The sequence below is a fragment of the Nestor notabilis genome, unplaced genomic scaffold (genome assembly GCF_000696875.1).
Source record: "Nestor notabilis isolate BGI_N333 unplaced genomic scaffold, ASM69687v1 scaffold5374, whole genome shotgun sequence".
NCBI classification, from domain to species: domain Eukaryota; kingdom Metazoa; phylum Chordata; class Aves; order Psittaciformes; family Psittacidae; genus Nestor; species Nestor notabilis.
In genome coordinates, this window is record NW_009924146.1 from 49381 (window position 1) to 65227 (window position 15847).

General features: G+C 35.8%; 1 protein-coding gene across 1 annotated transcript in view; it reads right to left on the reverse strand.

The window, feature by feature from the left end:
• Positions 1 to 15213, reverse strand: part of LOC104404127 (A disintegrin and metalloproteinase with thrombospondin motifs 6-like) — a gene marked incomplete at its 3' end in the record, with an annotated part of 60705 nt that extends 45492 nt beyond the window's left edge. The window contains exons 1-6 of the mRNA XM_010012479.1: positions 15117 to 15213; positions 14068 to 14432; positions 6890 to 7058; positions 2947 to 3161; positions 2387 to 2470; positions 1747 to 1892 (exon numbers count right to left, since the gene is read on the reverse strand). Of these exons, the coding sequence (XP_010010781.1) occupies positions 1747 to 1892; positions 2387 to 2470; positions 2947 to 3161; positions 6890 to 7058; positions 14068 to 14432; positions 15117 to 15213 (1076 nt within the window). The remainder of the gene's footprint in view (positions 1 to 1746; positions 1893 to 2386; positions 2471 to 2946; positions 3162 to 6889; positions 7059 to 14067; positions 14433 to 15116) is intronic.
• Positions 15214 to 15847: the final 634 nt, after the last annotated feature.

Sequence of the window (15847 nt, forward strand, 5' to 3'; positions counted from 1 at the left end):
AAAATCTTAATTTTCAATGGGTATTATTCATGTTCTCTGAAAACTTGCTCCTTTTGCAGTTTAAGGCCTGAAAGTTCCACTGACTTAAGCCTTTGTCTGGAACACAGAACTGTTTATAACTGTGCTGGGAACATCCCATCAGAACAGGCAAGGCAGTACAGAATATACAGTAATAAAACATATTAAAGCAAAACAGTGAAAGAAAATAAACAACTGTGCTTTGCAGTGGCAGAATAACACTAACAAAACATCAAGCCATTCAGACGTAACAGTAAAATATAGTGCTGCCAACACAGCTTACACATACATAATGGGGGGCTTCAACTGCCACAAACCAACATACCACCTATGGATTACACTTTTTCACTGACTGCCTAAATTGTAACAGTGAAAGCTTAATGTGTATGTAGCACAGCAGTAAAGAGGCATTTAATTTCACATGTGAGCAGCCCTACTGAAGGAATTCCCTGTATGCAAAAAAATGGAGCATAAATGAAGGCCTTTCTGAAAAAATCAAGATCTTTTAATAGAACTGTATTTTATTTTGAATTTCATTCTATTTATTTCTATTAGGGACTTAAATATTATTTTCTAAAAATTCTTGGACTGTAACAGCTGTCTAAATCACTCTGGCATTTAATTATTTTAATTGTCACTACATAGTGTTAATGACCACATATAACAACTATATTTGAAATATGAATGCAAAAATACATACGAGTGATTAGCTTTTTGTTCCTCACAAAAAAAAAAGTTGTTCCTTATGCAAAGCAAAACCAACAAAAAACATCCATCCCCCCAAAAAAATAGCCACTTTTAACACCTTTTGCACAAAACTCCAGAAAAGATCCATTATTTTAATCACTATTTAAAACCTTCTGCAGTGAACACAATGTTTCCACAAAAAGGTCACACTGTCCTGGAAAGCAGAAACTATTCTAAAAAGATCCTAATCCAAATATGTGCTGCTGCACCTGCTGCTATTTAAACAAACCAGAAAAGAATACATAGTATCCTTAAACAATGGGGAAACCGATCTCCTAATAAAGTATAGCTGCCTACCCGCAACTGCAAAGGACAAACAGGAACACATATATCAGGATTGCAAGATTACAGTGCAAGCTTTGCTGAACTGATCACAGTAACAGTGGAACAGAAGCAGACAAATGGGGATATATGCAGGCTGTGAAACTACCTATTAAAACTGTCAGTTCTCATCTTAATTAAGCATTATCAATCAAAACAGCTACAAAGCAGATTCTCACATTGCCTGAATCTGCAAGAACTTGTTTTTCAGCAGAAATACTATTACAGCAGTTGGCGTAACTACTATTACAAGGTTTGAAATTCTTACAAAAAAACATTACATATGGTTAACAAAACATATTCCATACTGTTTTGTTCTCCATAACCTTATGAATTATTTTTAATTATGACAGTATAAAATGTTCAATAGGATCCATCTGTTCTACTGTAATACTCTGCATTGGCAATTATGAATTTAAAATAGCAGCAGAAGACAGTAATCTGCAGATCTTACTTTCCCAACTCTTAATCTATAGTTTAATAGTCTTAAGATGTAGTTACGACAACCCATCTATTAGCTTTCCTTCTCTTAAGATTACCTACCAATTATATTATTTTACAACCAGCCCATATGTGTATATATATATATATGTATGTATATATGCTAAGAACAAGAAATAAAATAGAATAAAATAAACACAATACTTATAATGACCATACCTAGTAATAAGAACCGCATTATCATGGTGGGCAATCCCATTTTCTGGAATGGTGTTTCCATCACTTTGGTGAGAGAGAATGGATTTCTGCCACTTACAGAAGCTATCGAGGGACTTGTCTGCATGGTGGTTTATCTCCAAGTTTGGCTGCAATACAACATGCATACCAGAAATGTTCCAAACAAATTACTAAGGTCAGTTGTTAAGCCTTTTGAAAACTAAAATGGGACTATAATTAGAAGCAGTGGTTTCTAGGAATAAACTCTTCTTGCCAAATTTTATCTCTGTAAAATCCGACCCCAAGTTCAGCTGTGTATTACTGAACAGTCATTCCTTCTGCTCCAACTTTAATAACGATTATGTCAATTCAAAAATAAATAAATAAATTAAAAAAAAAAAAAAAAAAAAACGGCATCCCCAAAAATGTATTTATATTCACCTGAAGTAGAACAGATATCTTTGAGATGATACATTAGGAATATTCCTCCAAACTGTTCCGTCTTGATTAAAGTAGTGAAAGATTACAAGATAGATTTTGTACTCAGATGCAGCCATTTCAAGAAATAATTAAATGTAATCTGTATTAAACAACAATGTAAATTTTATTTTAGGGATATAAAGCTTAATGGAACATCTCTTACCTGATCTTCAGTGAGGACAATTAAACGTGTCACTATAATATTCACAACGTTTCCTAGACTGGAATCACGATAAAGTTTGGCAACCTGACCTCCAGAAAATAAGAAAAGGCACAAAGTCAGACAAGAAACACTACTTCTTTCCTAAATAGTTAAGAATTAACCTGTTTTCTCACTCAATGTAATTTCATAATGACCATTCAGTAAAGCAAACTTACTGGGTTACACTTTTCAATCAAAACTGTTTATACCTTGTTTCATAATTCATGCAGCACAAGGATCACTTAAGACTTTCGACTTAAACAGAATATACATGTGTGATCTAAATGTAATCATATGAATTTAAAATTGAAGACAGTACTTTAAAAATGATCACAGTATACTTATTGACAGAAACAGTACTGCATTTTTCCCACCATGCTAACATTTGCCATATTTAACTATTAATTCCTACAACCTGGTATATATTTTAAAACATTACTCATGCCAATACATACTCTACAGTTGCTTTATCATTTCAGTACATGCATATTGATATAAACACAGAAAGGGATGAAACTTACAATATTCATCACACTCAAAATGTAGTGCTCAATATCTTTGCGACCATGGTATCCCACCATCATTTTGTCTGCTACTACCAGCGTTTCCACAAACCGTTCAAGGCTTACTGATCTCTTCTGTCGACTATGACTACTTAACGTGTCATTGACTGGAAGTGAAGCTGGAAAAGCAGATGCATCACTCATCCACCAAGGTTTACCACTTCTTGTCAGGTCTTCTAGGAACCAAAATAATTAAACACTTCAGAGATTATGCACTGAGATTACAATCTTCAAGCTTCTAAAGAAATATTTCTTGCAATAAAACAAAAGTAATTTTTTTTTTAACTGTAAAATACTTCATGTAATGGAAAACCAACTTTGAGTTCTGATGTTCCCAAATTTCCTTAACTTGACTTAGGACACTAAATGATCAATCTTCTCTTAAAGGATCTGATTCTGCACATCTATGTTAATACTAAAGATTAGTTATAATTAACTGCAAGCACACTTCAGAATTTTAAGGCTACAAACAAAACAGCTATAACATTTGGAAAAAAAACCCACACTGGAAACCAAAAATTCAAGATCAAGATAAAAGGTATCAAAACATACTAAGGAATTAAACATGTTGCTAAGACACCAAAAAAAGCTTTTTCTCTCCTGTGCAACTCTGCAATTATTAGGCAATTATGCTTACCTGCCTAATAGTTTTCAGGTCAAATCATTTTCTCTTCAGAAAGCTATCAGGCTATGTTTTATCTTATGAATTAACTATAATGGGAAGTTTAAAATGGCCTGACATGGGATAATTGCTACAGTTATTTTTAATACTCATTTTAATTCAAACATGTTGATACTTGTACTTGTTTCACATAAATATATAGGAAAAAATATTTCTTGCATGCAAGAGATTTTATTATTAAAAATCCAAAACAAACACTACAGACTTACTCTGAATGGGAATGCCTGTCCTCGGGACAAAATTGAACCCACCTTTCCCTGCAAAACTGATATTTTTGTATATATTAAATACCCCTTTTCCACAAAGACCCACATAGATCTCAACCTTAATTTTATAGAAGTATATTATTAGTCTGGTTTTACCTAAGTAGGATTTCAAAATATCCAAGGAATCCTTGCTAGTTAGGGATGAACATGAGAATGCTAACAGATACATTTATAATTGTCTGAACTGCACTGCTCAAGTGAGCAATTTCTGTGATGCAGCCTTACCTCTACTAAAACAGGTTCAATTAAGGATGAGTTAAGATAATAACAGCACTTTCCATGAAAAAGCAATGTTTTATGCAATTCAATGAAGCATACTATTCTCCAAGAGCAGTAACTACACCACAAAGAATGTATGTTCAGGTCAAACCCAGGAATACAAAGCTTCAGCATTCCCACTGTTACAGTGCTTCATAATTTCTGAGGACACAGGGTTGCCTTTAAAAAGGTGCGTATTTTAGAAAAATAAAAAAATGAAAATAAACCTAGTAGTTGAAAAAATACTAGTAACAAAACTACCCTATTTCTGCAACAGGTAAGATCCATTCTAAAAAAACATACCAAGTATTAAGGCCTTGTTGAGGCTTCTATAACGAATACTAAGCTTTTTTCCTGGTTTTCATGTCTATTGCAGGAAATCTGAAGTTGTTTTGATTGTCTAAAGACTTTCATCTCAGTTAAGTAAAAATAAATTATATACTGCCAGAGGGCAGCTAAAGTTTTGTTGCGACTGCATTTTAAAACACAAAATTGGACTGCTTAAAACTTTCAAAACCAGTCAAATGCCCTCAAGACTACTGTAAACCTGGTTTTGGTCCTAGAGTCTGAAAGCTGTGAAACTGAAAATTAAGATTTTATTTTCCTTTCTGGATGTTCTAGGGATACTTTGGATGCAATGTCTCTTTGGGATAAAGCTGCAACAGTGCTGAGAAAACAAGTTTAAAAGATTCTGGTACCCATGAGGGGAACACTGAAGTAACACATCATCTGGAAAACAAAACATTGTCATTTTGGGGAGAGCAAATTTTTTCAGAAATTTTCATGGAGTGAAAGTAGTATACAAAACAACAGGAAAAGGAAAAACTGGGATGAGCGAGCATGTTAGTAGTCCCAGGCTTGAAAAAGCAGTGCTTTAGTATTTGAATAATTAAGGAATTCAGGATGTGGCAGATACGAAACCTCAGGAAATGCACAGGAGCTTCCACGAACAAAAGCAGCATCAAATAGGCAAAGGACTAAATGCTAAAGATTACTGTATGCTTCACGAAAAATGCACACAAGAGGCATAGCTCTGATCAGCCTATGAGCCGTACAACAGATAGAACAACCACCAGAATGACTGAATGCAACCTGACCAAACCAGCTGCCAGCACTTCATCCTCACTTGAAGTAAAATAACTTCCTAAGCATTAATCTAGAAGATAACATCTGACAGAGGCCAACAGCCTTTCTTTTTCTAGAGATATAATAATGCTAAAAATTACATCATCCTACATTTCATAATCCTTCCATTTATTTCAAGAGTCTTAAGTGACAGGTTTCCCTATACGATGAACATACTTCAGTACTCTCACTTTACAACTTATTAGCAGGCAGCAATTATTAGACTAGTTCTGCAATATTAGAAGCACGTAGAATCATAGAACAGTTAGGGTTGGAAAGGACCTTAAGATCATCTAGTTCCACCCCCCCCTTGCCATAAGCAGGGACACCACACACTAAACTATGTCGCCCAAGGCTCTGTCCAGCCTGGCCTTGAACACCTCCAGGGTTGGAGCATTCACAACTTCCTTGGGCAATCTATTCCAGTGCCTCACCACCCTCACTGTGAAGAACCTCTTCCTTATATCAAACCTAAAGATAGAATAATGTTTCTAAACTATAACAAAAGTTACATACATAAAATCTGACATTCTATAAATGTCAGATTTAATGTCAGTTAACTGGAACACTCAGGAAAAAACTGACTCCCAAGCATGGGCCTTTGTAGACAATTTGTACTGTAAATTTAGTCAGCTGGTGCTAGTAAAGGCTACAACCTCCAAAAGAAGCTGAAGTAAGTTATATAAATGGACAGTGATACTATGTTATTGTAAAATTAGTATTTGTTAGCCTGACCTGTACATGGAATCTCATGGAATACAAACTGTCAAGGACTGAACTTTTAAGAACAAGCTATTTTTGAGATATAAATAAATGACAAGATTAGAACATTTTTCTATTATTTAAAAATGCATTATTTTAATGTTCTAAAATAACTTTTCAGATTTACCCCATGCTGCCTTCAGGAAATTAGCATTCAGCTTCACTTTAGGCAAGAGAAAACTGTGTCAAAGAGTACATGAAAAGTCTATTTGGGGAAGTTAAAACTGCTTTACAAGGTGAACATTTCTCAATCAAAACTTCATAATCCTTCTTATAAAGCACCTGTAAAATGAGTACCTGACAGTTATGGAATAATATTAACCCAGTGAACCAAAAGCCAGTATCAAAACACCGTAAGCCCCCACAAAAAGAAAAGTTCCAATGTATCGTAATCGTAATACTAACACATTTATTGCATGTCCAGTTTTCTCAAATGAGATAGAACACGTACTGAACATTGAGCTGTAATACATAGTCAACCAATTACGCTTTCCAGTTGGGGAACAAAGTGTATTTATAGCACATTTTGAGGAAGCCTGTGCTCGTCACTACCACAATACACAACACAGGCATAAAACAAGGCTTCCTCGAATGTCTCAGTTTTTGAAAGACACTCTACTCTAGATCTGAATCTGGAAAAAAAAAAAACAAAACCAAACTCACTTTTCAGCAGGGCACACTGCATCACCCAAGAGGAGGATTCTCATTGCTACATTCTCTGCTGTGTCTTACATGTAAACCAAACAAAATTTTAAAATACATCTTAAGTTATAATTTTTTAACAGGAATGATGCTAATATTCATTTACCTGAGACTCCACAATGGCTGTGATCATAGAGATGTTGCTGGTGCATGGTAGATTTTTTGTATATAACATGAGGATGACCGTTCTCATAATTAAAGTTACCAGAATCTTCTGTTATATTCCTTAAAGGCTCAATAAAATACTCTTCATCTTCTGTAGCAATCACTCCATGCTTAAAGAAGAAAATAAGAAAATAAACACTTGAAAAAGACAGTATACAACTCCTACTGAAAGCTTAACTTTAAAAAACATTTGACAATCATCTGTTTCTGAAGAAATCCACTACTATAAGCCAACACAGAAATCAATGCATAAGCCAGCTCTTCTCCACTCATTTTAGTAGGAACAAAAGTAAGGACCTATAAGCAACACAATAAGCATAAAAATGTAATTGCCCTGCTTCTGGAGTTCTTTCCAATCATTTTTGGTGGATGTGGTAAAAAAGCAAGGGATATTCTTGGTAAATGACAAATAATTTCTTCAGAGATGTTCCAAAACTACATGATTCATATCCATTAAAATGCCAAGCCAAAAATGGTCTTGCTCAAATGGCAAGACCAATTTCCCCCTATCATGCCACACTGGTCAATGCTTAAAGCCACATAATACATCAAAGGAAAACAGCACCAAGGATTAATTTTACAACATATATTCAGGGATTCAGCATTTTACATCCAGATGTTTCATTCCTAAACAGAGCTAGTTATTAAAATCAAATTTATTAATATTAACCTGGGTTACACTGTCTACAAAGCATTTATTCCTTAAAAAGTGTTGCCACAAATCTGGCAAATCCAAGTTGTTGCAAACTGTGCACTAGACCTCATTCTCCATAATAAATGAACATTTTTTTCCTCTCATACTGCAGTGCAGAATAGTAGATACTCTATTCTCATAACTTCCACATTTGTGAACTCAGACTCTTCCAAACAGGAAGTGGTTTATGGAAGAAAGAGGAGATTTCAGGCCAACTATGCAATTTCCTCAAACTTCAGCAATTAAAACAGAACTTCAGCAGAAAATCCAGTGGGCATCCTTGTGGATATAGAAATACTGTGGAATAAGCACTGACAGACTTCTACCCCCATATTTGCTAAATAAAAAATTCTGGTACCCATATCTAGAAAATTCTGAATGTACGAATTTTCTACACTGCAAGAGCTACTCATGAGATAGGAGAGCGGAAGCAGGGACTTCTGCATTCATATTCTGATTTGATGAATCACAAATTTCTACCACACCTTTGATCTGTAAAGTACTCTGCATGAACCTTTTTTTGAAGGGCTTATCTTTTTCCCTCCAACGACACTTCTGTGATCAGCCATGAGACTACCTGTTCCATTATCTGCTCTAAATATCCTAAAGTTGCTTCTAAGATCAGGGCTTGCCAATGTACTTCTGGTCAAAGCTCTCAGACCTGCTGCTGTTTTGCACATCAAATGCCTCCTGTTCTTTACTTCAGGAATAACCAGGTTCCAGTAACAACATAGAACTTAAGAAAAAAATCCTGTATAACACATCAGAAAGAACGGTGTTTTCCAAATATAACCCCCTTACCAGTTTCAAAAATATACATACGAACACACTGCAGCTTTCAATTACATATTCCTTGTATAGACTATGTACAGTGACTGTAACAGTAATTGCTCCTCTTCAGTGGCATTTTTCATTATGAACTCAATTATTTTCTCAAGAAGGTAACATCAGTGTCTATTTAATCTGGAAGATGTTGGTATCAAATTCCTCTCACAATGTCTTTTTGTTACTTAAAGTCCTAGATTTTACTAGAAAATCATTTACTAGTACACTGTTGCTTAAACAGTATTTAAAATATAAACCAAATTGTAACTGGGTTTGCCAGATGTGCAGAAAGAACCCTAAAAGTCTGGACTGCATCCAGTTGGGATGTCAGACATCTGGGTTCAAGCGAATCCTGAGCCATTATAAGCTCTGCTGTTATGCTCCCACAGGAGAAGAGTCCCTCAGAGTGGTCCTGGCCAACGCCATCAGGCTGTCTGGTTAATGACAAGCCTGAGAGGACAAAGGTACCATCCAACCTGTGGCTCTGTCTCTGCAACAGAGCAGGTCTGAACCTAAATCTGATTACTCTGAGGCATACATCCTTCATGCCTGTATTGAAGTCCAGCAAGGTCAACAAGTCTAAGTATGAGAGATTTATACCAGAAGCTGAAACTGATAGCTTTAAGCAGCGCAACAACCTTAGTGGGAGTCAGTTTGGGTGCCATAAATGACACTTAATTGCAGCATTAACCTTCCATACAAATTGCGCATTTGCAAGAGCAAATACGCAAAAAACCTATTATTAATGTCTGCAAACTATGATCCTCCCTTCAGGTATGGGCAGTGAAAAAGGTTAGGATAGTATCACCAATTTTCCCTATGCCTAGTTGACATCTGATTTCATCTGCCCAAGCACTATGGTGATTTGAGATTTTAATAACATTTAGCTGAGAACTGCAAATAAATTTTATTTTACACCTATCACCAGGTATTCAGAACATGAATGCAGTCGGTTGCTGCAGCTAGCCAGGTAATTTGATAAACATTGGAAATGAACTTGCTACACATATGCCCTTCACATAAACCACGTTTAAAATGGTATACATATACCAAATGTACCATTTTGCTTGCAAACAAAACTGTTCTCCCAGTATTAACCTGATGCAAGTGGTCTTGTTAAATTGCAGTGACTGATTTTTAAGAAGCACTCTCAATTCTGTACACAGAAAGTCAGTGACAACCACCATTTACTCTAACTACAAAGTTAGAAAATACATGTGGCTACAGATACTTCAATTGTACATGCATTCAGCAATGCCTGATTAATAGTGGGAATTACGCTATTATATCCAAACCAACATTCTAAACACCATTTTTGGCTTATAATCTACTAGAGTAGAACACAATTTCAGTTGAAAAAGATGACTGAAATAATGCCCTTTTAGAGCATTAAAAGGATATTTTTCTTTTTTAGTTTTATTATTGTTTTTGGACAGTTTGTAAATTAAACTTCTGCTCCAAAACATAAGAAATACCATTAAAACAGAAGAATGACCAGAAAAAGGTTTTTACAAAATACTGTGAATTTAAGAAACAAGCTGAATGCCCGAAGTAAGTTACTACAAGTAACATTCCCAAGATTATTATCTAAAACAGATTGTTTGAGGTCCTGTGTTATCCAATCCCACTATAGTCTGCCAAGTCCTGCTAACATATATAAGGTCTGGATCCAGCAGTTTGACATGCTTAGGCAAATCTGTGAATCCACATGGAGTTCCCCTGAATTTGTGAAAAGGAATCTTTTTCTGTTAGGCTGTCCAGATGGGGCCTTAACTTCCTTCAGATGGGGGATGTCCATCAGTCGCAGAAGCTAACTGCATTATGAAGGACAAGTATATGTGTGTCTTTTCCACACAGTACTACTGCTTTACAATCTCTCCATGCCTCAAACATTTCTAGGCTTTATGCTTTACCCATTTTTACTATAAAGTAGTAGTAATGGAAACATCTGAAAACATGTCAATGTTGTTCAGTATGTCTACAGCTGGCTATACGCTGCCAGCTGAGGAAAAAGATTGCATTAGGTTACTGTGTTCTTGAAGACGGGGAAAAAAAAATATATTACCTGGCCTGAGACAGTAATCATAGAATCTAATGAGGCACCTCAAATTAAGACAGGGATAGTTTATATATAATTTTCTGAATACTACATCTACACTGCAAATACATACTACTACCAAAAAGTGCTCCAAAAACCCTGATCCAGAACACTAAATCTTTACAAAGATTAGAAATTTCAATATAATTTCTAATCTTCATAAATTATTGTACATATGATTCAAAAATGCCATACTATATGCAATTTATAATCTATGAAAGGAGATGAAGTTGGACCAGATGATCCTTGAGGTCCCTTCCAACCTGATGTTCTATGATTCTATTACTTCTTTATGACAGAATGAGCTCTCAAATATGCTAATTTAAGAAGACTATGAGTAATTTATTTAGGAAAACATGAAACAAATGTGAAGTCTTCCAGCAAAGTAATTCCGCCTTTAACCAAGCAAGGTCATGCTTTTAGCCACATCCTACTTAACTGTGCTTTCTTTATCATTTCTGCTTGGATAGACGTCTGTGCTACCCAGCACGAATGTTACTTAGTGCATGAAATTTCACACACCATGGAAATATCTAGCTTTTTCCATTAACCTTGGAATCATAGTAACCTCAAAATGTGATTTAACTTCTCATACACCTTCCTAGTAATAATCGCTTTCTGCACATTTTAAACTACTTCCCAACACTGGACTTCTAGCTCAAAATGAGCATAGCCGCTATTGTGGAAAACTTTTTTAAGCACTCAGTTAAGAGCTTTGACACTAGGCAGAGGACAGAGGTGGGTCAGAATGCAAAAGGTTTGCTTTCTGGTCTATTCCACTACTATGAGCTCTAAAGCTATTCTTCTTTAAGACCTGGTACCCTTAGAATTAGACAAACTACTTTCCCTGGAGTTGAAGTTCTCTCTTCAGCCAGTCTAACACAGTTTCTTCTTTCCTTCAGGATGAGATACTCAGCTTCAGCAATGCCTCAGGCTTGTTGCCTTGCACCCAACATCCAAAGGCCCTAAAATGCTGCTTATCGCAGGCTCTTTCATAAGAAGGCCAAACCTGCAATCCATCCACAAATGTAACATACACTAAATATGAGTTTGGAAGCCAGCAAGCCTGCCGGACAAGACCTTCAATTTCCTCACATGACTGCTCACTGGATTACAGAGCTTTCCTCAGAACTTCAGACAATTTATAGCATAATCAGGGCCCAGCAGATGGAAATTGCTGGAATGAAACTTCAGTAAGTAGCAGCCTGTAATTCTAGGGCACTTGGTAATGAGAAATATAGAGGGAGAGGCTGAAGCAGAAAACAAAGACAGTGAAGTGAAATGACTGCTCATCACTCTAATTATAATTCCATTGAGAGAAAGCCCTCCTTGCACTACAACTCATCTCAGATACAAGTATTCTTCAAAGTCATACTATTTACGTTAATTAGATCATGGTCTCACCCAACCACCCTCTGTTAACAGAGCTAACACAAAACATTGACTAAGGGGAAGAAACCTGACTCATGTGGCAATCCTGAAGCCTAACAGAACAGAAATAAATGGAATGCTTAAATTGTGCTTGTGAGCAACACTCACTGTTAAACATTACTTCATGTTTTAAACTTAAAATGAGGCTTTGAGACAGATGTTAATCAAGGACTATACAGAATGCGACTGGCGGTTTCTTGCAGACCAACAATCAGTCTGGAAATTACAACAAATGCCTTAAGCACAACATATTCTGAACTATCATTAATTCTAAAACAAGTATTGTCTTCAATATTTACTGCCAATTGCTTTATTAAACATGTTCTAACCAGCAGCTGTATAACAAAATATTTGTCAGTGGGAATCACCATTTAAAAATAACTCTGCAATGGATTTATCTGAATGGAGCGGTAACTCCCATACTCAGTATCTAGACGGCCCTGCCAACACTGGATGACAGAGGTGTTTCTGTATGGTAGCGGAGGACACCAAGTCGAGCCTACCATTGCACCCCTCTGCCGGTATTCTTGGCTCACTCCCTGGCCAGGGTCAGAGAGGAACTGAAAGCAGAGCACCATGGGCAGGTGCATGACTGCAGGCTACAAGGGACCCAACCGCTCTGTGCCTCAGCTGGCAGAAACTCTGGAGATTAAAAGATGCTGCATGCATGTACGTAAGAAGCAAATCCTGAAAGTGGGGATTTGGTCTCCATACCGTGTTCAGCTGAAAAGAACTCAAAAGCAAAATGGCTGAGTCTATTAGTTTAAGAGCTTAAATAACTGTGACAAAAAGAGTTTATTATATGGGAACTGCAAAACCAAAGAGAAATTGTACTAAATATAGACCTATCCACTACGTATCTGCATTAATCAAGCTCTCATACCACATTCAATGGAACATCATTTTAACTACGCTTCTCAGAAAGTGTTCGCTTAGCCCTGGAAATCCTCATTAAATTCTTTTTCCTGAAGAGTACTCAAAACATTAATTTGGAGTGCATCAGGGATACCACAAGTAGCTGGATGTAACACAACCCATCTAGGTCTGAAGCAGCTGGCTTTTATTTGTAAATAACATCCCAAGATGCACTACTCAATAGCCTTTTCAAGGATAAACAGGAATTAGTCTAGCAAGTTTATGTAATCTTTTTTTTTCCTTAGCAACTAGTTAGATGTGCCTATTCCTAATAAGAAGATTGACCACTGTCCTAATAGAATTAAAACAGAAAGAGTAACTGTTATACATACATTCATTTTTACTAGAGAAATTACTGGCTCTTGATTTACTATTTCCTAGTCATGCTCTTCTATTTTAGTATTTTGTTACCCAATAGTCTGGTTTTAAAGTATCTTGTGTTTGTTTTCTGATTTCTGCTGGGAACAAAAGAAGCTTTATCCCATGCAAGATGCCATGATCAAGAGATCAACAGAAAAAGAAGAATAAGAAGAGATGAGAATTTCCAAACCTAGTTTTAAATGCAACTGTTTACAATTTGTAAACAAAGTATTTCTAAAAAAAGTAAATAATTACTTTCTGATGCTGGTACTTGCAAAGGATCTACTTTCTTCTTCACTCTTTGAATTTATAGCAATGACAACTTCTACCATGAGCAATTCCTCTTCTCTGTTATTTACTCAAAAGTTTCTAAACCCAGATTCTCAAAGACAACAAGCAAGTGTTCGGTTCAATGTATCTGTGGAGAGATACGGCATTCTAAAGGATCCACTATTTCCTCCTTCCCACCCTTTGATCTTGTAACACTTTCATAACCTGTAAGGATCCCAGCACAGACCAAATCTCACAGCCCTAGTGCAGACACTGTAAACACTGAAAAAGTTGCCTGTGAAAGGACTAAAGAATTGGGTCTTAGTACTTAAAATTCAGCTTGAAAACTGATGGCTACTTTTCCCCGGGACCCAGATCAGGTTTTAGGGGATTTCTGCACCCTTCTGTCTGCATGTTTCCCGCAGGGACTCAGAAAACTGAAAAATACGCCAATTAAGTAAGCTGTTCTTCTGTAATTTGAAAGGGACAAAACCACTATTATATAGAACATGTAATGTGCACTTACCAGACCATTGCAGTTGCTTAAGGCCACTTTAGTTGTACTGTGCTGGTCTTGCAAATATCCTGTGTAGTAACAGTGGTCTAAGAAATCGTGCTTCCATTGTGGTCCATCTTTCCCCCAGTACTCTACGGTAAAATGTCTGGACACCAAATCTGTGTTGAGAGTCAGGTTTAAATGAAAGTGCTTGCCATAGGCAGAAAGTTTAAAAAATAATTTAGATGCTGCCAGTTCTTGGTCATAAGGGTCTGTACTCCTCCTCCTTCTTGAGGGTTTAGCACTTTTCACAGTAAAGCTGAGGAAGGCTCCATTTTGATCAACCCTTATTGGGACTGTTAGTTGGTAATGTTCAAGGTAAGACAGGAATTCCTCTTTGTAACCACAAGGTAAGACAGTCCAAGGAGTGGGCATAGAAGAGAAGAAAATACAACAGGAAATAACAAGTAGTATTATAAGCATAAACCATACTTGGCTAAATCTTATCATACTCACAAATAAAAATAATCTTTTGTCATTCTTTTAAATACAGCATGTAGCATTTTACTAAATTTTTTTTTTCCCCAAGTCAAGAAAATGTGTTCAGCTTGCTATTAATTTGATGTCACTGGAAATACACAAGTTCTTAACTAAATATCTTTTCCCATTTACCCAAAATACCTAAATATTCAGGGCTAAATTCTAACCTAAAAACATGTAAACAGCTCTTCATTTCATTAAAAACTTACAGATGTTAATGGATCACTGTAAGATTAGATCCTAATTTTCTAGTTTAAGAACATGTTAGTATTATGGTAAGTCCTTAAACTATAATCAAGTACAACATTTTACTGGATTTAATTTGCAAGGCTTTCCTACAGTTAAAAGTAGACAGAAAGAAATTAAATATAAATATTTAATCGGATTTGCTGTGTATAAACTTCCATGACAACAAATCATGATAAACCTAAGAGCACAGACCATATGATCTCATGAATTATATAAACATGGTTTAGAAAATACTACCCACATGCAATGGAAAAATAGATGCTTCTTATCAACTAGAGGTTAACCCCTACCTTGAGAACTATACGAAAGCCTGTTGTCACCATGAAGTTCTGATGTAACCATGACTAGGCTCAAAATCCATGTCCACGTCTTCCAAAAGATTTCCATAATTTAAAAAAAAAAAAAAAAAAACAAAAAACAAAAAACCAGAAAGCGCCTTTTTTTTTTTTTCTTCCTCCTTGGGGAGCTACCCGTGTGCTACAGAGTTAACTCCACTCCAGAGTCGCACCATAACAGGTATATTTATACTTCAAATTAACTACTGGATGTTCCACCTTTTGACAGGTATTCTTTCCCAACAACCTGTACTTTCTTCTACATTTGCAGTCATTTTCTCAATTCAGAATAAGTATTTGTAATATTCCTTAAGATACCAGTAAGATGTCAGACTGGACAATTATTGAACTTGTTCCGTTTCTTTTCCTGAAAAGAAAAAAAAAGAAAAAAAAAGAAATGAAGGAAGAAATAAATAAATTAGTCAAATGAGTCAACGCATATTCTTTTTACTAGAACAGATCTATATCACAAAACACTAAGCCATTGTAATGAACAGGTAAGGCACTATTTTGAAACAATATTCAACCATTATTACTCACGGTCCAAGGTCACAATCTCACAAAAATCATGAATTATCATTAATCTTGAACAGCAGATCTATACAGCTTAAGGTGCATACATTGACTTCGTATTAAATAGGCATAAGAATTCATAAAAATAAGGTTTCTTGTTGCTGAAATACTGT